This window comes from Trifolium pratense, linkage group LG7 (genome assembly GCF_020283565.1).
Source record: "Trifolium pratense cultivar HEN17-A07 linkage group LG7, ARS_RC_1.1, whole genome shotgun sequence".
NCBI lineage: Eukaryota > Viridiplantae > Streptophyta > Magnoliopsida > Fabales > Fabaceae > Trifolium > Trifolium pratense.
Window position 1 is genome coordinate 14,010,438 of NC_060065.1, and position 23,337 is coordinate 14,033,774.

At 35.2% G+C, this 23,337-nt stretch overlaps 1 protein-coding gene and 1 long non-coding RNA gene across 14 annotated transcripts; both read left to right on the top strand.

Annotated features, from left to right (window-relative positions):
* The first annotated feature begins 894 nt into the window (after positions 1 to 894).
* LOC123895665 (mitochondrial inner membrane protein OXA1-like) lies at positions 895 to 5,382 on the top strand. 11 transcript variants are annotated; one of them, XR_006804467.1, is made up of 9 exons: positions 895 to 1,282; positions 1,480 to 1,572; positions 2,098 to 2,151; positions 2,380 to 2,474; positions 2,732 to 2,807; positions 2,914 to 3,045; positions 3,293 to 3,400; positions 4,483 to 4,709; positions 4,890 to 5,253. XR_006804467.1 is itself a non-coding variant. In XM_045946133.1 (8 exons), the coding sequence occupies exons 3-7, from the start codon at positions 2,326 to 2,328 to the stop codon at positions 4,525 to 4,527; spliced, it is 510 nt and encodes a 169-aa protein (XP_045802089.1). In that variant the 5' UTR covers positions 905 to 1,282; positions 1,480 to 1,572; positions 2,098 to 2,325; the 3' UTR covers positions 4,528 to 4,709; positions 4,956 to 5,382. The 11 variants fall into 11 exon arrangements, 3 of the variants coding, with proteins under 3 accessions (XP_045802088.1, XP_045802089.1, XP_045802087.1); XR_006804470.1 differs by having other exon boundaries at positions 899 to 1,282; positions 1,507 to 1,572; positions 4,956 to 5,374; XR_006804466.1 differs by having other exon boundaries at positions 899 to 1,282; positions 1,507 to 1,572; positions 4,890 to 5,235.
* Positions 5,383 to 9,801: 4,419 nt separating this feature from the next.
* On the top strand, positions 9,802 to 12,944 carry LOC123895670. 3 transcript variants are annotated; one of them, XR_006804488.1, is made up of 5 exons: positions 9,825 to 10,200; positions 10,939 to 10,996; positions 11,078 to 11,147; positions 11,421 to 12,316; positions 12,437 to 12,944. It is a non-coding gene; the product is annotated as an uncharacterized LOC123895670 (long non-coding RNA). The 3 variants fall into 3 exon arrangements; XR_006804487.1 differs by having other exon boundaries at positions 9,802 to 10,200; positions 11,421 to 12,944; XR_006804489.1 differs by having other exon boundaries at positions 9,825 to 10,205; positions 11,421 to 12,944.
* Positions 12,945 to 23,337: the final 10,393 nt, after the last annotated feature.

Consider the following 23,337-nt stretch of genomic DNA (forward strand, 5'->3'; position numbering starts at 1 on the left):
GTAGTACTCTCATGGTGGGTCAATCTGGTATAAATATTACTCATAATACTTATACCTATGTATAGACTTAATATCTCAAATTCATGACCCGTGAGATGTGGTCATCAGTCTACATATATAATATTCTCTACGCTTTATTATTCTCTCACTTCATATTAAAGCTTGACTACGAATACTTTTAAGAATAGTGTTCTTAAGTTAATGTAATCTCACGATTAAGTCTCACTTAATGTTTCATCACATGAACTATCTATCCTAGGGACTTTATTAATCTTTACAACAAGTATAATAAAGAATGTCATACTTTATTTAATAATAAACGTCATGATACATAGCATAAGTTTAACATAAACTATTGGCCTCTAGGGCTTACACTAACATGTTCCTTGTCCATCATGGACCATTTGGAACACTAGTCCATATAAGAATTTGTCAAATTTTATATATGCACAAACACAAATAAAATCGTGTTAAGCATGCTCACAAAAAAAACAATTAAAGGAAAATAATTAAAAATTATATTGGTTGATGTGAATATATTTTTATATTTTTAAACTTTTGAATTTGTTTGTGTACACAAATATATTTTAGGGTCACTAGTAGAAAAATGACTTTTGGATAAGGGATTCCACTACTGGTATGTGAATACCAGTAGTGAAACACATTTAACCAAAGGATTCCACTACTGATATTTGAATACCAGTAGTGAAACGTTCATAGACAAGGGATTTCACTACTGGTTTTCTTAAATCAGTAGTGAAAAGTAGACACGGTGGCATTGTTGTAATTACGTTGAAATTTGTTTTAATTGAATTTCACTACTGATTTAGTATTCACCCGTAGTGGAATCCCTTAACTGAGAATTAATTATATGTTGTTCTTTTCATTCAATTCATTTACGCAGCGTTCGTTTTTTCATCCAAACGCAGCGAAACGCATAGTGAGCTAGACTTCGTCTTCTTCGTCCCACAAATCCCAAATCGTGACTTCGAAATCCCAAATCATGGCATAAAACTCTTTGAAATCCCTAAAGCCCAAATCCCTAAATCCCAAATCACAGAAAACACATAAAATTCTTCTCTTTGAAACCCTAAATCCCTAAATCGTCTTCTTCGATCTCTTTGAAACCCCAAACCGTATTCCTTCTCCCACCCTCCGCCGCCGTCGCCGTCAGTACCAGGTTGTCGGGAGAGGTTTTCCAAACGGAATCAGATCCACACCCAAAGATTTTTCGTTTGAAGCTTTGGGCTACCAATGAAGTTCGTGCTAAGTCCAAGTTTTGGTAATCAAAATAAATCTCATTTCAATTTTTTGATGATTGTAATTTTTAATTTTTTTTTTAATTTTTTGGTTTATGATTTGTTGTAGTTAGATCTATAGTGTAATATTGGATTTTTATTGATGTATTAATTTTTTAGATTTTTGAAATTGAAGTTGAATATTTTTGTTTTTAATTTTGGGTTTATTGATTTTGACTAGGTATTTTATAATGGTTGTGAATTGCAGCATGGTCCATATGAGCGTTTGTTGAACAGGGTTGAAGCGTGTGCTATTGATACATGGCCTCAATTGGTAACAATTTCTATTCCCCTTTAGTAAACTATGAAATTAATTAACTTGAAATTAACATGCATTTATAGACTTAGTACTGGTCATTGTCCAATCAGAGTCAGTTAAATGTTGGAATTAGCTTTTGAATTATGCTCTTCTCTTGTTTGTTTAAATGTACTGTACTTTTGTTATGATTCAAAATATCAAACTTTGAATTGCTGTGACATTTGATTCCAAGTACCATCCCCTGTGCAAATTGGGAATAGTGAGGACAGTTGTTTACCTTGGAAGAGTCGAGTAGCTCTAGGTAAATTGTGTGAATGAGAAAGATATAATGAAATCCATATAATGAAATCCATCTCTCAAACTAAGGTCTTACTTACTAGTGTCCATCATAGGGTAATATGTCTTGTTTGCTGCTATTTTGACTCTGGCTGCATTACTATAGTGCTCGTTCAGTATCATGCAAACAGTGTTGATTTTGATGGTGTTTGTGACTGTTCTGTTGTGCTACTGAACTGAATTTCTTTCTGCTTATGAATGTAGGGATGGTGTCAGTTTAACCAAGTGCTGAACATTGAACTGAGCCAAGTCATTGAGGTTCTTAAATTGTTCAAATTTTCTTTTAATATATGAATTGTTAATTTTTTGGAATTAACCAGTCATTCAAATTTTAGGCATGGTTATTTATGTTATAACCGTTTGTTAGGGTTATTTGTGTCAACTAAATGATGTGAATTTATAACTTGAATTCCTTTTTGCTGGCATTCTGTCATGAAATTCTATTGCAAACCTTGTATTTATGTTAGTATCAAAATATGTTCTCAGGGCACAAGCAGGCCAACACATTATCATGTTCTTTTGGATGAGATTGGCTTTTCCCCAGATGATTTACAGGAGCTTGTGCACTCGGTTTCTTATGTGTAAGTTTATTGTCGGATTTCATTGTTTTGGAGTTATGTTGAAGGCTTTTATAAAAATAGTCAAATGAATTAGATGTTTAAACATTTCTTTTGGTTATAATTGTAGTATGATGATTCATGATGATTAGTATTTAAGAGATATGATGTAATTGGTCTGTGGCACTAAGGAACCTTTCTTTTAAGTATTAAATAAACTTCGTGGATCTTTTGTTTCATTAGATCTCATCTATCTTCTCTCGTTGGTTTCGTTGATGCAGATATGGTGTGAGTCCATTTACGCCATTGAAAGGACTCTTTATTCAAGGTCCTGTCTTCATTAGTTTTTTTCTTGCGGTAAGCTGACTTTTGCTTTGATATTTCCCCTAATTGTAGGATCTGATGAGCCTTAAAATATTGTTTCTATCCATTCACAATTTTATTTTATTTTCTTCAATGGCAGATAACCAACATGGCTGAAAAAATGCCATCATTCAAGCATGGTGGAGCTTTATGGTTTGCTGATCTCTCAACTCCAGATGCCTTATACATTTTTCCAGTTTTAACTGCATTGTCATTCTTAGTAGTTGTAGAGGTGAGTACTTCATTTCCCGAAACATTACTTTCAACTTTTCAACCATCATTGCAGTTTGACCTTCTGAGATCTTGTCTAAATGTTTGTTTGGTTGTACATTTCATTTTTTAATTTCATTTGTGTTCACTAAAACGAGTCACTTCATATGACAAAAAATAGTTTAAAATTGATATGAGAAGAGTGGTCTTATGATATCTGTTATATTTGATTTCCAATTAAGATTAACAAATTTTATATTGTTCTTCAGTGTATTATGCAAGAAGGAATGGAAGGAAATCCTGTGGCTGGCACCATGAAAAATTTCTCAAGGGTTCTTGCTCTTCTTTCAGTTCCTTTCACCATGAGTTTTCCGAAGGTAAACTCTCCTACCTAACCTTTTTATTGGAAGGAATAACTTCCCTTAGCTACCACATGTGTATGCATTGAAAAAAAAAATTATTGTATGAACTTACGACGAAACAGTAGTTGTCTTTGATACTAAGTATTAACCACATGTTCTAGTTAGATTATCTCGGAATAAATTTATTTTTGTATCGGGAGGGCATGGTATGATGGTAAAATCTTTGCGGCTTGTGATTTGTCTAGCAACCTTGTAACTTGTAAGCATACAACATCAATAAAATAAAAAATCAGGTCTTGCAATATATAGAATGCATCTATGCATGGTGTAGTGTGCATTACACACATGTAAACTAGAGCTGAATAACCTATGTACCTCTACCGACCTTGTATCTACAACGAGAACTGGCTTTGCTGCTATATCTGCTTTTTATTCAAATATTTTTCTCAATCTCTACAAGGATTTCTTTTCCTCCTCTGCACTTCTCTTCTCTTCCCTTCTCTTCTCAATGAATTTTTATTTTTTAATTAAAAAGATAGGTCATAGTAATCGGACAAAAAATGATTCAATTTTTGAAACTTGTTGGAAAACCTGGAAAATATTATCTGTTGACTCGTACTAAAACAACATTGTATTCCAGTCAGGAACTTAGAAAAGTGCTATATTTTAGAAAAGAAATTTCAACAGTTAACAAAAAATAAAAAAGAAGTCTCAACAATTATTAGAACTAATATTGAAATTAACCTTAAATTGAAGGGCATCTACAACAGAGCCATTATGCACTATAGATTATTGATTATCCTTTTTCATTACACACATATCATTACAGAAGGCTTTTCCTTGTTGAAGGCTTTTATTGCCCAATCAGAACTTCTTACTTGGGTAAATATTTATTCTAAACATGTTTTCTGCGATTGAGTTTCTCTCGTTGAATATGCTCATGCAAACCCTCTCTCTTTTTATGCAAAGCATATGCTTAAATTATGTTTGTGGATAAGGTGTTTGCATATGTTTTTGTGCTATTCTGTTGTTTGTATTATATGATACCGTATTGTGAAATGCAGAAGCTCGCTAATTTTTAACATTTTATGTTGCAGGGAGCAAAGGAAAATGGCATCTCATTCTCATGCTCAGGCTTATAATAATGCTAATACTACTGGGTGTCCGTCTGCTCCAATTGGAAATTCAGTTATAAGATTGAAAGCTCCACCCTCTATTGCATCTTATCCTCGGAAGAACATACCGCACAGCCAAGATTCTCTGAGTTCTATTCAAATTCCTTCTTCAATGCCTCTGAGTAAAATAGGCCCGCAATGTAACTGTGGTAATTGTTCATTTTACACTCTATCTACATTTAGAAACTGTTTGGTTTAGGTTCTAGACATCCAGAATCGCATAAGATGGAAAATTAGTAGCTTGAAATTTTATGTAGACACTTTTTTTGATAATATGCTTCATGGAAAATAATTTTGTCTAACAATATGCAAAACTCTTTGGTACGTAGGATGCATACGGCTTGTTATCATCATCATCATGCTTATTATCATCATCATGTGGCACTCGCATGCAGGTGTTAGATATGCTTGAAGATGCTTGTGAATCATTGCTAGAAAACATTAATGGGCTCTCTGCTTGTTCCCTCTCCTCAAAGATGCTGGTGCTTTGTGGCTTTAGATGATTTTGAATTTAGTTTCTTAGTCATTTCCTACGTAAAGTTCAAACTTAATGGGCTGTATGCTTGGAATTAGACTAGATAATTAGTGATAATGTAGAGCATTGACTTTTAATGTGTTGAATGTAACTTGTTAGGAATTGACAATGACTTGTGGAAAATAATATTCGGAATTATGCCAATTTTCTTTTGCGTTATTAGCTACTAGTAATTTCTAGGTTGTGCGTATAATTTCTACGCCGGAAGACCATATAATTAATATGCAGGCACAGGAAGCTACAAAAAACGAAAAAAAAATAAAAATAAAACTAACATACCACTACTGATATTTATAACAATCAGTAGTGAAAACTACACATACCACTACGGGTATTTGTAAATACCCGTAGTGGAATCCTCAATTCTTAAAAAAAAAAAACTGGAAACCATACATACCACTACGGATATGTGTAAATACCCGTAGTGGAATCTCATACATACCACTACGGGTATTTGTAAATACCCGTAGTGGAATCCCAAATTCTTAAAAAAAAAAAACTGGAAACCATACATACCACTACGGATATTGTAAATACCCGTAGTGGAATCTCATACATACCACTACGGGTATTTGTAAAACCCGACGTGGAATCCCCATAAATTTAAATAATAACTACAGTGGAAACCTTACATACCACGACGGGTATAAAAAGACCCGACGTGGAAAGTGTATACTTACAACGTCGGCTGTGTTTACTACTGACCGCGGCCAGTAGTGGAAAGTTTGTTTGGCCAGTAGTTGTATCTCCTTTCTGCACTAGTGGGTACATAGTTGTTTATCCTTTGTAGAACTTTTCAAGAGCCTGCAAAACTTTGCATGAGATAAACAACTATTTATCCTATATTTTATTTGAATTTGTACTATGCAAGCCTTACTCTCCAACCGGCTTGGCTGGCTAATTTGGAATTTAAAAGTCAGTCAATGAAAAACATACATAATTATGTAAAAAAATGCTACTAATGTGCCATACAATAATGAGTTTTATTGTTGTAAACAAGGGGTTTGTATTCTTATTAATGATTCCAACAATACAAGCTCTCCTTATATAGGGAGATACACATACACAGGCCTAGCAGACTTGGCCCATTGTCAAGGCAAGCCCACTAGCGCGCGCCACTAAGGCCAACTATACAATGACTTGGCCTGCAAGCTATGTGACTCTAACATACACTCCCCTAAACTGAACATCTTATACAGTTTACATCAAACAAAACACAAAAAACAACATGAATAAGACTGAAAAAACTCAGGACTTAAGCCAAACTTAAGCCAAACTGTGAACATCACAAAGGCCAAGCCTCTCTCTGAACTTGCAAAATGACTCAAGCTTTAAAGCCTTGGTCATAATGTCTGCTATCTGATCTTGAGTGCTGCAATGAATGAGCTTCACCACTCCATCCTTGGTCAAGTCTCTCAGAAAATAGAACCTCACATCAATGTGTTTAGACCTGCCATGCAAAACTGGATTCATAGAAAGCTTGATGGAGGAGCTATTGTCACAATGTATAACAGTACAATCTTGCTGCTGATTCAGTTGCTCAAGGATTCTTCTTAGCCAAATTCCTTGACAGGCACAAGCAGTGGCTGCCACAAATTCTGCTTCAGTAGTTGACAATGTAACAATAGCTTGCTTTTTTGATGACCATGATATAGGGCTTGAGCCAAGCATAAAGACATAACCAGATGTACTTTTCCTATCATCAAAGTCTCCTGCATAATCACTATCTGACCAACCCTGCAACTTCAAAACTTCACCTCTTTTGTACAAAATACCAAGGTTCAATGTCCCTTTGAGATACCTCATCACTCTCTTGGCAGCCATCAAATGAGCTTCCTTAGGCTTTTCCATGTATCTTGCAATCAAGCAGACTGAAAAGGTAAGATCAGGTCTGGTAGCTAGTAAATACATCAGACAACCAATTATCTGCCTGTAGTTTGTAGCATCAACAATGGATCCATCTTGATCTTTTGTCAATTTGTTACCAGGCACTATAGGGCTGTTCACACTATTGCATTGTGCCATGTTAAACCTCATCAAAAGATCTTTTGCATACTTCTGCTGATAAATGAAAATTCCATGATCAGATTGCATAACTTCCACTCCAAGGAAGAATCTCATCCTTCCTAAGTCTGTCATAGAGAACTTTCTTTCCATGGAATGTTTAAATTCTTCAAACATGCGGGCACTACTTCCAGTGAAAATCAAATCATCTACATATATGCTCACAATTAGCACATTTCCCTTTCCATCATATTTCATAAACAATGTGTGTTCATGAGGGCATTTCTCAAAGTTCTCTTCTGTAAAATAGGATTCTATCTTGCTGTACCAAGCCCTTGGTGCTTGCTTAAGACCATACAATGCCTTCTTGAGTTTATACACCTTACCATCTTGTTTATCATAACCTGGAGGTTGATCAACAAACACATTTTCAACTAATTCTCCATGCAAAAATGCACTTTTCACATCAAGTTGGTTCACAGGCCAGCCTTTTGAAGCAGCAACAGCAAGAATTGCTCTAATAGTATCCCATCTAGCAACAGGGGCAAATACCTCATTAAAGTCAACTCCATATTGCTGAGTATATCCTTTGGCCACTAACCTGGCTTTAAGCTTTTCAACCTCTCCATGTTCATTATACTTTGTCTTATAGACCCATTTCACACCAATTTTCTTAACTACTTTTGGAAGATCTACCAGCTCCCAAGTATTGTTCTTCTCAATGGATTCTATTTCCTGATCCATAGCTTGTTTCCAGCCCTCAACTTTTACTGCCTCATCATAGGAAATTGGGTCTTCATTGTTGCAAAAAGCAGCTAAATTCTGCAATTCCTCTTGACTATTTAAATCTGTGACATAGTCTCTAGTCCAGCCAGGTGGCTTTCTAGTTCTTGGAGGTAATGAAGTCTCTTCTTCATCAGTACTACTATTGTCATCATGATCTTCTTGATCATTCTCTTCACCAGCATGATTTCCATTGTTCACTGAACTAGTTGGCTCATCTGCTCTAACCATTGGTTCAGTTACTTCAAGATCAATGCTTTGATACTCTTCTACTACTTTACTTGTGTTCTTCTCATCCCAATTCCAACCTTGATTCTCATCAAACACAACATCTCTACTGATGATAATCTTTTTTTGAATGGGGTCATAGAGCTTATAGGCTTTTGACTCTTCACTCACACCTAAAAGAACACACTTAATTCCTTTTGCATCCAACTTCTTTCTTTTGACATCTGGTACATGCACATACCCTAAAAAAAACGCAGGTTTTTCAAAAAAAATAAAAAAATAAAGTTAAGATTTCACATCAGGTAGACTTGGTCAGATGTAAAAAGTCCAATTTAATTTTAAAAAAATAATATTTGAATTTCGCCTAGGTCAGAGGTAAAAAGTGTTTTTTTACATCTGACTACGCCAGATGTAAAACGTGTATACTTACTAAGTCTCGTGCGCCTACATCTGAAATTGTTCAGATGTAAAAAATGGTTTTCGCCAGATGTAAAATAGCTTTTTTCTACTAGTGTTTTCTGTGTTAACACTAATAAGTCCAACTTATTTCTTCCTTACCATAAGGTTTCCATGGCTGATGGCTGATCTTTATGAATAGTAGTTAAAGAAATGAAAATATTTTGTGAATTTTATGTTGTCGTTGTCTTGACATTAAAAGGCTTAGTATTGGAAACACAAAAGAAAATACTCTGTATTAGAAGAAATAATGAAGAAAGAAAGCCAATCACAATTCACAATTGAATGAGAATGTATGGGATAAAGAAAGAGAGGAAAAATTAAGGATATGAAAGCAAGAGGATGAGAGAGGGGTTGATGGAAAACCTCAGTTATAGAGTCGTCATGAAGAAACACAAGTTACACAACACCTCAGGGAAGCACAGCGCCGCTTAGGAAGGAAACAAAGCACGTTGAATTTTTGGCTCACATTTTTGTAGAAATTTAAGTGGTTGAGAGAGGGACACGTCACGAGCCAATGTCATTTTTTATTTTTTTTGTAAAGCGGTCGTGTATTTCGTGAATGGTAGTTTCGTAGGATTAAGCATTATTCATTTTTTAATTGTTAGTCTTCTATTTTTATATCTATTAAATAAATTGAAACCATCGATTATCATTCACCTTAATGGTCGTTATCTCTTGTGATAATTGTTTTATAGTTGACACCATTATTCTCAATGTCTTCTATGTTTTAGAAAATAAATCTCACATTAATTTATTTTGGTTTTATTGAAATTTATTTCATCTGTCAGTTTCTTTTACTAAAGATCGGACCAATATATATATATATATATTTGTTTTAAAGTTGGCTACTAGTACAAAAATACCTTTGTAGCAGAGGTTCTTAAGTCAGCTTGCCTGCCACCTGACCTAAAAAACGATGTGGTGGCAATTCCGTAATTGATTTTAACTTTATTAGGTCGGTTCCGTTTTGAACCGACTTAACATAGATTAAAAAATATATATTAAATTTGAATAAAATCCCTTAAGTCGCGTGTGTTGGCTAACTGACCTAAGAAACATTTTTATTAAGTCAGGTGTCTCTTACCTGACCTAAAAGGTACTATTTATTTTTTATAAGTTAGTGTAGGAGAGAATCGAACCCGGTACCGTTAATATATATATAAAAAATCCTAATAATACTTTCTGCAAAAAAAAAAAAAATACTTAATAGAAAAATTTGTCAAAAACCCTTCACTATTCACACAGTGCAAACGATCTGCTTCTTGACAACGAGAGAACAATCCTCTTCTTTTTCTGCAAATAATAATCCCTCTACAATCAAACTCATTCTTTCTCGTCGAACTGCGTTAATGTTCCTCATCACACCTCCAATTCCAATTTCGATTCTTACGATTCAGACTTCAGAGACGATTTTGGCACGATACCTTCTTCACTAATTTTATTTTTTGATTATTTAGGCTTTTATTTTATCGTTCAATTAAGATAATGAGACTTTCAATTTTGCTTTGAAGCAACAATCGTGTTTTCTTCTTCGCTCCTCAGAATCGTGACTCAAACCCGAACATAATCATCATGTCTTCGTTCCTCAGAATCGTGACTTCTAACCACCAAACAGTTTCAGCTTCCAATCAGTAAGGTTTTCCAATCATGACTTTCTTCTTATTTTCTCTTGATTCTTCACCTCTAGGGTTTGCCGTTTCACTATAAATTGTACAAATTACACTAATTGATGCTTCATTACTTTCTATGTGCTGGTTGTTTTCGTGGGAAAATAATACTTGATAAAAGCAACGTTGATGTAGCAGTTGATAAACTTTTATTTTGATGATTTTGTGTTTGAATTTGGAAAAGTAAATCTGTGAGTTTGTATACAATAGAAATTTGGGTTTGGTTGTTTTGTTGTTTGGGTCATGATTAATTGGTGGTCAACCTTTATGAAAGGGAATTTGTTAGTTTGAATATAATAGAAATTAATTAAACTATACTTGTTATTTGATACTTTGATCTAATTCTCTTTAAGGTTTTGAAATTTGGTGTGTGGAATAATAATTCAAATAATCTTGCTTTGACTAACATTGGTGGAACTACTTGTTTGAACACCAAGGTTACACACCAAATTGAATGGTTTGCTTCTTTAGTATAGAAATTTCAAGCACGCATCAAGTTGAATGGGCTTACTAAGGGTGCTAGTATAGTTGAATTGGTACATGTTATAAGATTCATTGAGAAAAACTCTATTTGGGCCAAGTCTCCACTCTTGTGATATTGAAAAGAGTCATTTTGATATAAAAGGACTAAATTTCTTCGATGCTAATTTTAAATATTGAAAAGAGTCTCCACTCTTATGGTGTTGGTGGTATTTTGCGCAGGTAATGGGAAAGTGCGCCATGTAAATCAAGCTAACCACCATATGTACCTTTTCCTAGGGTAGGGCATTATATATACTCTTTTTTTTTTGAGGTTGGCATTATATATACTTACAATTTTATTTTAACCTTTACATTTCAGAATTGGTTCAGGAACAATTATGGTAGGTGCCCATCTTATTACATGGAATGTTGCAGACAGTTGCTAAGCGGTATGATGTTAATTTGGACAAGTTTTTAATTTTATTTATCATTGCTATTTGAATTAAGATTCATGTATGTTTCCTTTTGGATTGAATGTGTCACTAGAATTTTTGTCTATATTAGTTATTGTTTTTTACAAATTCAATATTTAGTTGCGTGTTTCTCATGCTAAGATAGTTTCTCAGATGTTCAAGACTTTGTTGGGTTTACTATCTGTTAAATTTCTTTTTGAGATTTCTATTGTTTATTGCCTTGATGTCATCTTTAATAATTCTTTTAAGGATGCATCTGAAGTTGCAGAGGACATTAAGGTTTTAACTTGGAAATGGAGTGCTCATAAATTGAAGATCGCCCCGTGTTTATATTACGAATGGACTTGGGACCCGGGTATTTGTTTTGAGCGCTGATGAGCTCTGCTGATTTTTTTTAGCTGCCTTGACAGTCTTGTGGTTTTTTGCTATCAGAAGAGACTGACGTTTGCTGCTACTGGTTTTTCTCTCTTTCTGTTTGGTGTGTTTTGTGGGAGTGGACTTGGTTTTATTGTTTGTGTTTCAATTCTTGTTGGTTTCTATCATTTTATCTTGTTTTTCGGTGTTGGTGGGTATTTGTTTGTTTTTAGGTGTTCTCTACTGCTTGTTTTCCTTGTTCTACATTGTATCTCCAATTTATGGTACTTCTTATACTATGTTGGCTTATAATAAAGTTTTGTTGATTCAAAAAAAAAAATGCACATGTTGACCATAACCATTGTTTTACAATCTTAAGCAGGTTTTTTTTTTCTTTTTCAGTTGACTAATCTAATTGGTCAGCTGCTTGATCTGGGAGGCCTACAATATTTAGCAGTTGCAGCCTGAGGTGTGGGTCTGCTGTGTATTTAGTAGATTGGAGGCTTGGTTTGATGTTTAAAGACATTTTGAGGTGGATCATTGTAAGTGTCATTGTCCCTTGTTTCTTGCTTGTCGGTTGAATGGTATGTTTGGCATTAGGCAATCTCTTACTGTTTGGAGCTTTGCGATGTTATCTAGCTTTGCGATGCCTGTGACTGTCTGGAGTTTTGTGTAGTTTCCTCTGCTGTTGTGTTATCTTGCAGGGGTTGTTCATTGGTTTTTAGTAGGATGAACTTGTGTTATTTTTGTTTTCATCTACAATAAACGTGCCCTCTTAGGAAGTTATTTGTGTAAGTTTTGCACATAATCAATTAATTTTAACTTAATTATATTTTATGCCTCAAACTATATTGAACTTTATTAATATTTTAGTTAGGGATTTTTAATATTCTTTTCATTTTTTAGAACAGGACATTTTCTCAAGCATGGTTTATCTCTTCATGGGTTCCAAATGTCATTGTTGCTAAGAAGTAAGAAAACAGAAAATCCACCTCAAGCATTAAGTAAGAAGCAATTGTTGATGAGAGATTTGAGGTATCTCTTATTTTACTCTTATTTTAATTATCATTTGATTGTGGTATTATATTGCTATTGCAAGTTTGTACGTAGTTTAATAATGATTAAAAGTTTTGTAACATTGTTGATAATGGCATGTGTTAAGTTAAGAGACAAGGTTTGGTGACATTTCTTATCTCTTTCTCCTTGTCTTAGTGTTGTTTAATACTTGTGAATGTTACTTTTGTTTCTGAGTGTGAGTATATATATATATATGCACTGCTATGTAGTGTAATTTGTATTGGAATTTTTGGTTTGTTCTTGTGATGCACTGCTATGTAATCTCATTAACTTAGCAACAATGTCTTTGGTTTTGTTTCTGAGTTTGCTTTGAACTATTAATTAGCATATATTGAATAATGTTGGGAAAGTTTAGAACAATATTTAATATTTTTAAAACGTAATTTTTTTTTAAATTTGCCAAACTTTTTAAGTCGGTTTCACTATAACCGATCTAATAGGTGCTGTCTTAGGTCGGGTCAAAATCCGTATTAACAACTACATACTTCTTATGTCGGCTTTTCTTGTGTCGGACGCGGAACCGATGTAAAAGGTCAATTTTAACCGTCTTAAAAGTTCTTTCTTAGTGTTAACAACTCCAGACTTCTTATGTCGGCTTTTCTTAGGTCAGACACGGAACCGACTTAAAAGGTCAATTTTAACTGACTTAAAAAGCGTTTTTTCCACTAGTAGCTACTGTCTGCAACGGTTGAGATTCAATTAATTTGCATATTTTCTTTTCTCTTCAATTAAACCTTCAGAAGCTCATGTGTGATTGATGAGTGTTTATAAGTGTTTTTTTTTTTACCGATAGTGCAATTGCACATATAATTTTGAAATAGTACAAAATTATTGAAGGCTCCGGAAGAGTAAGTGTTGTAAAGAAATAAAGTTACATTTTACTAATGTATTATATATTTTTAAGTTCTTAAAGAAATTTATTATGCTTGGAGGAAATTCACATAAATAAATATCATATTGAAACAAATGAAGGACATCTTGTATCTTTATCTTACGTCAACATTTGCCTCTAGTTTGGGGTATACTTATATATATTTGTGTAATTGAAGCACACGTTCTTGTAAACCGGAAGTTTACAAATCATAATAAGTTTGTAATTGGCAAGATCAGTTGAGTCATCTATGATCTATAATGATGCAAAAATTTTCTATGGATATGTATTGAATGATCAGAAGTTCATTCAATCTAATATTTTTTTGTGTATTACTAGCTCGCAAAGAAAATTGATAAATTAAGAAAACGAGCATCTCTTATTTTTTAGAATATATATAAGGTGATATTTGTAAATCAATACACCGATCATGTGGACCGATTAGATTTCTAAAATTTGAATTGATGCATCAACCAAATGGTCACATGTATGTTTGTTATAAACTCACAACCAGAAGTTTGTGAGATTATTTTTAAGAGATCATTTTATATATATTATTCTAGAAAGTATTTGATAAATATCATATGTTAATTGAAATTTATACCAAACATCTTGTGAAATATGTTCATACAAACAAAAAATAATGGACCTGAAGATCCATTCTAAGTTATAGTTGGGAACACTCAAACATGTATGTTGAGATATTGAATAGCATCATGCCAACAAATTATTATATACATAAGCTCTCCCCTAATTTATTTGAATTTTAGTTTATAAACCTATTTTCCCATATAAACATTTTTGGATGTGTTGGGTACGTCTCAATTGCTCCAATATAATGCATTTAAATGGGTAGTAAAAGAATATTGGGAAAATAATTTTTATATGAATCTCCAAAGTGAGCCAATAATTGGAGATTTTTTTACAACTTTATGGGTTGATTATCAATTGGTGAATTAGTTTTCCCAATATTAGGGGGAGATAATAAGCAGCTAAAAATATGAACTAGAAGTTCAATTGAAATGTTTTGAAATAAATTAATAATTGTTATTTTGATCCTCTTAGAAATCAATATGAACCAGAAGTTCAAAAGATAACTCATTTGCAAAATTTATGAAATCAATCAACAGCTGCTAATGCTCCAATAAAAATGAATGTCTCTATTGGACAATCTAATATTGCAAATGATTCTTAACCATGCTTGAAGCATGGTAAGCAAATCGGTTTCAAGGATAAATTCCTCAAATAAGATACGGAGCTAAAAAAAGAAAGATGACCCAAGTGAGGATATGAAAATCTCAAAAGAGCATTTGACATAATTGATTTTTCAGTTCCAGAAGAACTTATTAGGTACCTAAAATTTATGAAAATAAAGATATCTCAATAAATTATGTCATGAATGGAATACGATGAAACTGAGATGAAGTCAACGTTGAAAATATTTTTGCACATAATAAAGCGCTATATATGTGATAAATGACAATGAGGATCATAAATCAAAGTCTATTAAGGATTATAGACAATGAAATGATTGACTAAATAGATAGACACAATTGATACAAAATTAAACTAGCTTTGCAAAGCGAAATGTTTTTGGACCAGTAGTCCATTTCATCTGCAGATGGAGATAAATCGATATGAATAAGTTTTCAAGAGAAAAATAATAAAAACAAAATGTTTAGAGTTTGAATTGTTATTCAAGTATATTGATAAATGTCAATCATTGATTTTCAAGAAGCATATTCACCTGAAGTGAATTCAAAAATTAATTAAGTTGAGTAGCATCTGAAATACTCAATTCATGTGAAATATGTGTTTTAACGTATTTGACTGGCTCCACTTGATAATGATGATCCCTGAAGGATTTAGTTATATTTGACAATGAATTATTTATATCCGAGGCTTATTGATGACATTAGTCATTACATGGAAATAAAGACCATTTTCAAGTGATTTTAGAGGTTTTTGACTTAAATCATGAAGAATAAGACATTGATTTGAAGCTACATGCGAAGGAAGATAGCAGATAAAAATTGGTGGAAATTGAAGTACTTTTACGCCTGGGGCGGAAGTTTTTGCGCCTGAGGCGGAATTTTTGCTGAAGAACCAAGATTGCTCACTGTTTTGCCGTTTCAGGCGAATTTCTTGTGCCTGAAACGTAATTTTTTACGCCTGGGGCGGAAATTCTGTGCCTCAGGCGGAAAACGTTATTTTTGATCAGTTTTATAAAAGGGAAACTTGAGATCTGGATCATTATTGAATTTTAGACGAAAAGAACAGCTTTGGAGCAACTTTTGGAGGATCAAGAGCAACCAAGCAAGGATTCCAGTGTGGAAACACATCAAGATTCTTCTTGTAATAATGCTTTCTTTCATTTTATTTGATGTAATTTCTGAATTTGCAATGTCTAGCTAAATTCTCATGATTGGTCCTTAGGTGATTCTAATTACTTTTGATCTTGAACTATGTGATTGTCATATGATATGATTAATGAATTACGAAGTTAGTTTCTATTGATTGTTCTTTGTGCTTAATGCTTTGTATGAATTCGCGACTTATATGATGATTGCAATGATTTGTTTTACTATGACGATAGGAATAAATCATCGATCTAGGAACGATTGATCAATTAATTTTCACTTAAGAAATTTTGGATTGATAATTGAGATTAAAAGATTAAAGTTTTTCTTCCTCACATGATCATAGGTCTTACTAAGAAATTAGGGATTGATGATCATGAGAGAGGATTATGTTACCAAGACATTGGGCATAATCAATTGTGTTTTAATCAAATCATGAAACTAATTTGAATAATTCGTTATCATACATGGCGTTACCAAGAGAAATAGTAATTAGATGACCCAAAAAGGACCAATCGCTTTTCTTACATCAATCTAAACACCAAAGAAATTCCAAAGTTTTAAAATTTAAACTTGAAACCAAACAAGAACCCCCTTTTTACAATTTATGTCAATTTACATGAGTATGTCTCCAATTTACAATTGATTTACAACAATCCCTGCGGAAAGAACGATTTTATTATACTACTTGACGGCTATTTAGTACACTTGCTAAATTTCTATCAAGTTTTTGGCGCCGTTGTCGGGGATTGTTGATTAAATCAACAAGGCAATTGATTCATACTTTTTTAAATTTTATTGTTTTATTGATTAAGTTTTTGTTTATTTTAATTATAAATATATATACAAAAAAATAAATTCTGAATTTTATTTTCATTCTCATTCTTGTGTAGTGCAGTTGCTTCTTAAGGTATTTTCTGGTTGTTTATGCAAGGTAGGAGAGTAGCAAGAGAACTTGTCTTTGATCCTGAAATAGAGAAAACAGCTAAAGCAAACAGGAAAGCAGTTCGGTTAGCCCGAGAGGTTGCCCGGTTAGCAGGTGTTGCACAAGAAAGTAGTGAAGAAGTGGTTTCTAGTCCAAACACATCTGACAACGAAGCCAACATCATGGCTGGAAATCCACCACCACCTCCACCAGTTGTGCCTGAAAGGACATTAGGTGACTATGGCCAAAGAAACAACGGAGAGCTGGCCAATCTGGGTTTTCAACCAAGGAATCATGTGTCATTTGATATCAAGAATTCAGTGCTCAGCGCCCTCAAAGAGAATCAATACTCAGGGGCAGAAACACAATGTCCAAATCTCCACCTGGAACATTTCTATGAAGCTTGTGACTATACAGACTCACCAGGAGTATCTGAATCAGATAAAAGATTAAGGCTTTTCAAGTACTCGTTAACTGGAAGAGCTAAAGACTGGCTGGACACAATACCACCTAACACCATCACTACTTGGCAAGAGCTAGAGATGAAATTCATGGATAGGTACTTTCCAATTCATAAGTATCTTGAAAGAAGAGCTGACATTACAAGTTTTGAGCAAGGAGACTCCGAAACATTGTATGATGCCTGGGAAAGATTCAAACTGTGCCTGAAGAAGTGTCCTAAGCATGGGCTCGATAGTCATACTCAAATGCAGCATTTCACACAAGGATTGAGAGCTCAAACTAGAATGTTTTTAGATGCATCGGCAGGTGGATCTTTGAAAAATAAAAATGAAACTCAAGCTAGAGAGTTGGTGGAATCCATGGCTCAAAATGAATACAGAGTTGAAAATGATCGTGGTGCAAAGAAGAAGGCAGGCATGATAGAGCTTGATACTCAAACTGCTCTTTTGGCCCAATCTACATTGATGAACTCTCAAATGGCGGCTGTGTTGAAACACCTCACCAGCACTCCAAATTCTCAGATGCCAGTCATGGCAGCTAATGAAGTGAAATGTGATTTTTGTGGACAAGGGCATGCCAATGGCCAATGCTTTCCTGAAGGGTCAGAAGAGGCAAAGTACCTAGCCAACTTCAAAAGGAACAACCCAAAGTATGATCCATATTCAAACACTTATAACCCAGGTTGGAGAGATCATCCAAACTTTGGTTGGGGAGGAAATCAAAACTCAAATCAATCTCAACAACAATCTTCTTCACAAAACTCTCAACAAAGGAGACCTTCTCAATTAGAGGATACACTTACTCAATTCATAAAGGTGACTCAAGGGAACTTCGAAGCTATGAAGGTTAGCCAAGATCAAATGAAAGCCAACCAAGATATTGCCAACAAGAATCATGAAGCTTCAATTAAGAACTTGGAAACTCAAGTTGGGCAGTTGTCAAGGCAATTCGCGGCTACTCAAAATAATGGTTTTGAAGGTTCTACAAAGGATAATCCGAGGAATGAAAGTTGCAAGGCGATTCAATTGAGAAATAGAGTGGTTCCTTCACCTGAGATTGTAACGAAGAAAAAGAGTGAGTCTAGTGTTGAGGGAGTAAAAGAAAAAAATAATGTTGAGGGAGAAGTTGAAAATGAGAATGAGGGAGAAGTTGAAAAGGAGTTGGAGAAAATGATTGAGATTGAGAAAGAGGAGTTAGTTGAAGATGAGAAAGAGAAAAAAATTGAAAAAGAGAATGATGAGAAGTTAGTTGAAAAGAGAGGCAAGGGTGTAGAGGAGAAAGAAAGTTCTGTCCATGCCAAATTGCCATATCCGCGCAAGAAGAAGGCTAAGGCTAATGATCACCAACAATTCAAAAAGTTTATGAAGATGCTTCATGATCTCCAAATTAACATTCCTTTTGCTGAAGTGTTGGAACAGATGCCTGTCTATGCCAAATTCATGAAAGAACTTATGACAAAAAAGCGGAAACCTCTTGATGATGATACAGTGGAGATGACAGAGGAATGTAGTGCCATAATCCAAAAGAAACTTCCTCAAAAGAAGAAGGATCCTGGAAGTTTTACCATACCATGTTCAATAGGTAACATCTCCGTTGGTCGAGCTCTATGTGATTTAGGAGCTAGCATCAACCTAATGCCATTGTCAATGATGAAGAAGATACCCGGAGCTGTTGCAAAGCCTACAAAGATGCAGCTCTCTTTAGCTGATCGTTCTATTGTACATCCTTACGGCGTACTTCATGATGTTTTGGTAAGAGTTGCTGAGTTTGTTTTTCCGGCTGATTTCGTCATCCTTGATATGGAAGATGATGCAGATGTAGAACCGTTATTATTGGGTAGGCCATTCTTAGCTACCGGAAGAGCATTGATTGATGTTGAGATGGGAGAACTTATGTTGAGAACACATGGGGAACAAGTCATGTTTAACGTGTTCAAAGCTATGAAACACCATGATGATGAGCCACAATGTTACAAGGTTGACGTGATTGAGGAAGTGGTAGAAGATGTCTTAGTGGAAGAAACACCATCCCTACCATTAGAAAGAGTAATTGTTAATTCCATTGATGATTTGGAAGAGGAATGGGACAAGGAGATTGAAATTTGTCTCCGTCAACTTGAAGCATGTAAAGAAGAAGAAGCACAAAAAGATTTTGAAAATGTTTATGCTGTGGAAGAGAAAGTTAGTGGTAAGGAGGACTTAAAAGTTACTATTCCGGAGTTGAAAGAGCTCCCCCCTCACTTAAAATATGTTTTCTTAGGAGAAGATGCTTCACAACCGGCAATCATAAGCAGCAGGTTGAGTTCTTTGGAAGCAGAGAAGCTAACTAGAGTCCTGCGAGAAAATAAAGAAGCCATGGGTTGGAGCATCTCTGATTTGAAAGGGATTAGTCCCGGATTCTGTATGCATAAAATAAAAATGGAAGATGAATACAAACCTGTGGTGCAACCTCAAAGAAGACTAAATCCAACCATGAAAGAAGTGGTGAAGAAAGAGGTTCTTAAACTTCTAGAAGCTGGTATGATTTATCCAATCTCGGATAGTGCGTGGGTAAGTCCTGCCCATGTGGTCCCGAAAAAAGGTGGTATGACAGTTGTGAGAAATGAAAAAAATGAACTGATACCCACTCGCACCGTCACTTGGTGGCGGATGTGTATAGACTACAGGCGGTTGAACTCGGCAACAAGGAAAGACCATTTTCCTCTTCCATTCATGGACCAAATGTTGGAAAGGCTTGCAGGGCAGGCCTATTATTGCTTTTTGGATGGATATTCTGGGTACAATCAGATTGTGGTAGACCCAGAGGATCAGGAGAAAACAGCTTTTACTTGTCCTTTTGGAGTATTTGCTTACCGGAAGATGCCTTTCGGGTTGTGCAACGCACCGGCCACATTACAGCGGTGTATGCTATCTATTTTTGCTGATATGATGGAGGACACAATCGAGGTATTTATGGATGATTTTTCTGTGTTTGGTAAGTCTTTTGATAAATGTTTAGCCAATTTGAATGCCGTATTGAAGAGATGCATAAGTACCAATTTAGTTTTAAATTGGGAAAAATGTCATTTTATGGTTAAAGAAGGTATTGTGCTTGGACACAAAATCTCTTCAAAGGGCATTCAAGTTGACCAAACAAAGATAGAGGTTATTAAGGAATTGCCCCCTCCAGTTAATGTTAAGGGAGTGAGAAGTTTCTTGGGTCATGCCGGTTTCTATCGGCGTTTCATCAAAGACTTTTCGAAAATAGCTAAGCCCTTAAGTAACCTCCTCGTGAAGGAAAATGAATTCAAATTTGATGATGAATGTTTGAATGCTTTTGTTGTGATTAAAGAAAAGTTGGTCACCGCGCCCATAATCGTTGCACCTAATTGGGATCTCCCTTTTGAATTAATGTGTGATGCAAGTGATTATGCGGTTGGAGCGGTGCTTGGCCAACGACATGCGAAATTTTTCCATGCTATATATTATGCAAGCAAGGTTTTGAATGAAAACCAAATCAATTATACAACTACTGAAAAAGAGTTGCTTGCAATAGTATTTGCTTTGGAAAAATTTCGCTCTTATCTGATTGGATCGAAAGTTGTTGTTTTTTCAGATCACTCGGCACTGAAGTACCTCCTCACAAAAGGCGACTCAAAGCCTAGACTCTTGAGGTGGGTACTACTTTTGCAGGAATTTGATTTGGAGATAAAAGACAAGAAAGGTGTGGAAAATGTGGTCGCGGACCATTTGTCAAGGTTAGAAAATCCAATGGTGACCACAAAAGAGAAGTGCATTAATGAAGAGTTCCCGGATGAAAAATTGCTGATGGTTTCTAAAAGGCCTTGGTTTGCTGACATGGCTAATTTCAAAGCAGGCAATGAAATTCCGGAGGACTATTCCTATCAACAAAAGAAGAAATTCTTTAGAGATGCTAATTTCTATTTTTGGGATGATCCATACCTATTTAAGGTGGGGCAAGATGGCTTGATCCGTAGATGTGTTGATGAGGAAGAGGCACAAAGCATAATGTGGCATTGCCACAGTTCTCCATATGGTGGTCATCACAGTGGTCCACGAACAGCAGCAAAGGTGCTTCAAAGTGGTTTCTTTTGGCCGACACTGTTTGCAGATTGTGTAGAGTTTGCTAGAAGATGTGATAATTGCCAGAGGACCGGCAATGTTTCAAAGCGGGATGAGATGCCTCTAAACCAAATGCTCGAAGTAGAACCTTTTGATTGTTGGGGGATTGATTTCATGGGACCTTTCCCATCTTCACGGTCTAATCTTCATATATTGGTGTGTGTAGATTATGTTACAAAATGGGTGGAAGCTATTCCTTGCCAAGCGAATGATTCTCATACCGTGGTGAAGTTCCTTAAAGAAAATATTTTTACTCGGTTTGGGGTTCCTAGAATTCTCATTAGTGATGGAGGCAAACATTTTTGTAACAAATACTTGGAGAATGTCTTGGAGAAATACAATGTCAAGCACAAGGTGGCCACTCCATACCATCCTCAGACAAGTGGACAAGTTGAAGTATCTAACCGGCAATTGAAACAAATTCTGGAGAAAACGGTTTCTACTTCAAGGAAAGACTGGTCAATGAAGCTTAATGATACACTTTGGGCTTATAGAACCGCATTCAAGACACACTTGGGGTTCTCTCCGTACCAACTAGTTTATGGCAAATCATGTCACCTACCGGTTGAGCTAGAACACAAGGCATATTGGGCTGTGAAATTTTTAAATTTTGATGCAGGTCTTGCGGGTGAGAAGAGATTGCTTAAGCTGAACGAACTTGAAGAATGGCGGATGCAAGCATATGAAAATGCCGTGATTTTTAAAGCAAGGACAAAGAAGTATCATGATAAAGGGTTGGTAAGAAAGGAGTTTAAGAAAGGACAGCAAGTCTTGTTGTTCAATTCTCGTTTAAGGTTATTCCCGGGTAAGCTGATGTCTCGGTGGTCTGGTCCGTTTGTCATTAAGGAAGTTTTTCCACACGGGGCTGTGGAAATTTTTACACCAGGAGAGGAGGAGAAATCTTTCAAAGTAAATGGACAAAGACTCAAGTTTTATAAGGGAGGAGATTTTAATCGCCACAATGTGGCAGTACTCTTCAAAGACCCTTGAGGTTTCGAGACCGTCAAGCTAATGACGCTAAAAGTAGCGCTGCTTGGGAGGCAACCCAAGGTTTTATTTAACCGTAATAGTTTTTCTTTTGATTTTTTGTGTTTTGTAGGTCAAATTGAAAAAAAGAGGAGTGTGAAAAGTGTACAACCAGGAAATTACGTTTGGGGCGTAAAAAATGGAGCCTGGGGCGTAAAAAAAAAAATTCTGAAAAATGGGTGCCCACTGTTTTGCCGTTTGGGGCGGAAGAAATTACGTTTGGGGCGTAAAAATTCTGAAGAAATTGGGTTGCTCAATATTTTGCCGTTTGGGGCGGAAACATTGCCGTTTGGGGCGGAAAATCATGCTGAAAAAGATGGTGCTCTCTGTTTTGCCGTTTCAGGCGGAAAAACCTTACGTTTTAGGCGGAAATTGCTCGTTTTAGGCGAAAAGGAAACGTGAAACCCTCATTCTTTCTCTCAAACTTCATCTTCTTCAACAAACCTTATCCTTTCTCACAAAACTTCATCTTCCTCACACAAATCCTCCATTAACAACCAACCAAACCTTCAAACCCAACACAAATCCTTCATTAAAACAACAACCACAACAAATTCACCCATTCTCTTTCACCAATTCTTCCCTCAAATCCCAAACCCCTCTTGAACCAAAACTTCCCAAATCTTTCAAAACCCCATTAAAACAACAACCTCTCTCACACCCATAACACCAAACCCACGGAAATTTCTTCCATCCAACTCTATTCTTCAAAACCCATCATCAACAACAACCAATTCTTCAAATTTTTCCAAAGCCCAAAATCAAAAACCCTTCAAAACCCTACACGAAAATTCATCCAAAACCACCATAAATCTTCATCTTTTCCATCAATCACCCATAACCCATCAACCTTCTCAATCTTTACCTTTCTCACCATGAAGAACATATTCAAAAAATCCTCAAAAGATAAAGAAGTTGAAGTTGGGTCTTCAAAATCAAGGTCAAAAGTGGTGAAGAAAAGGAGAGTAGT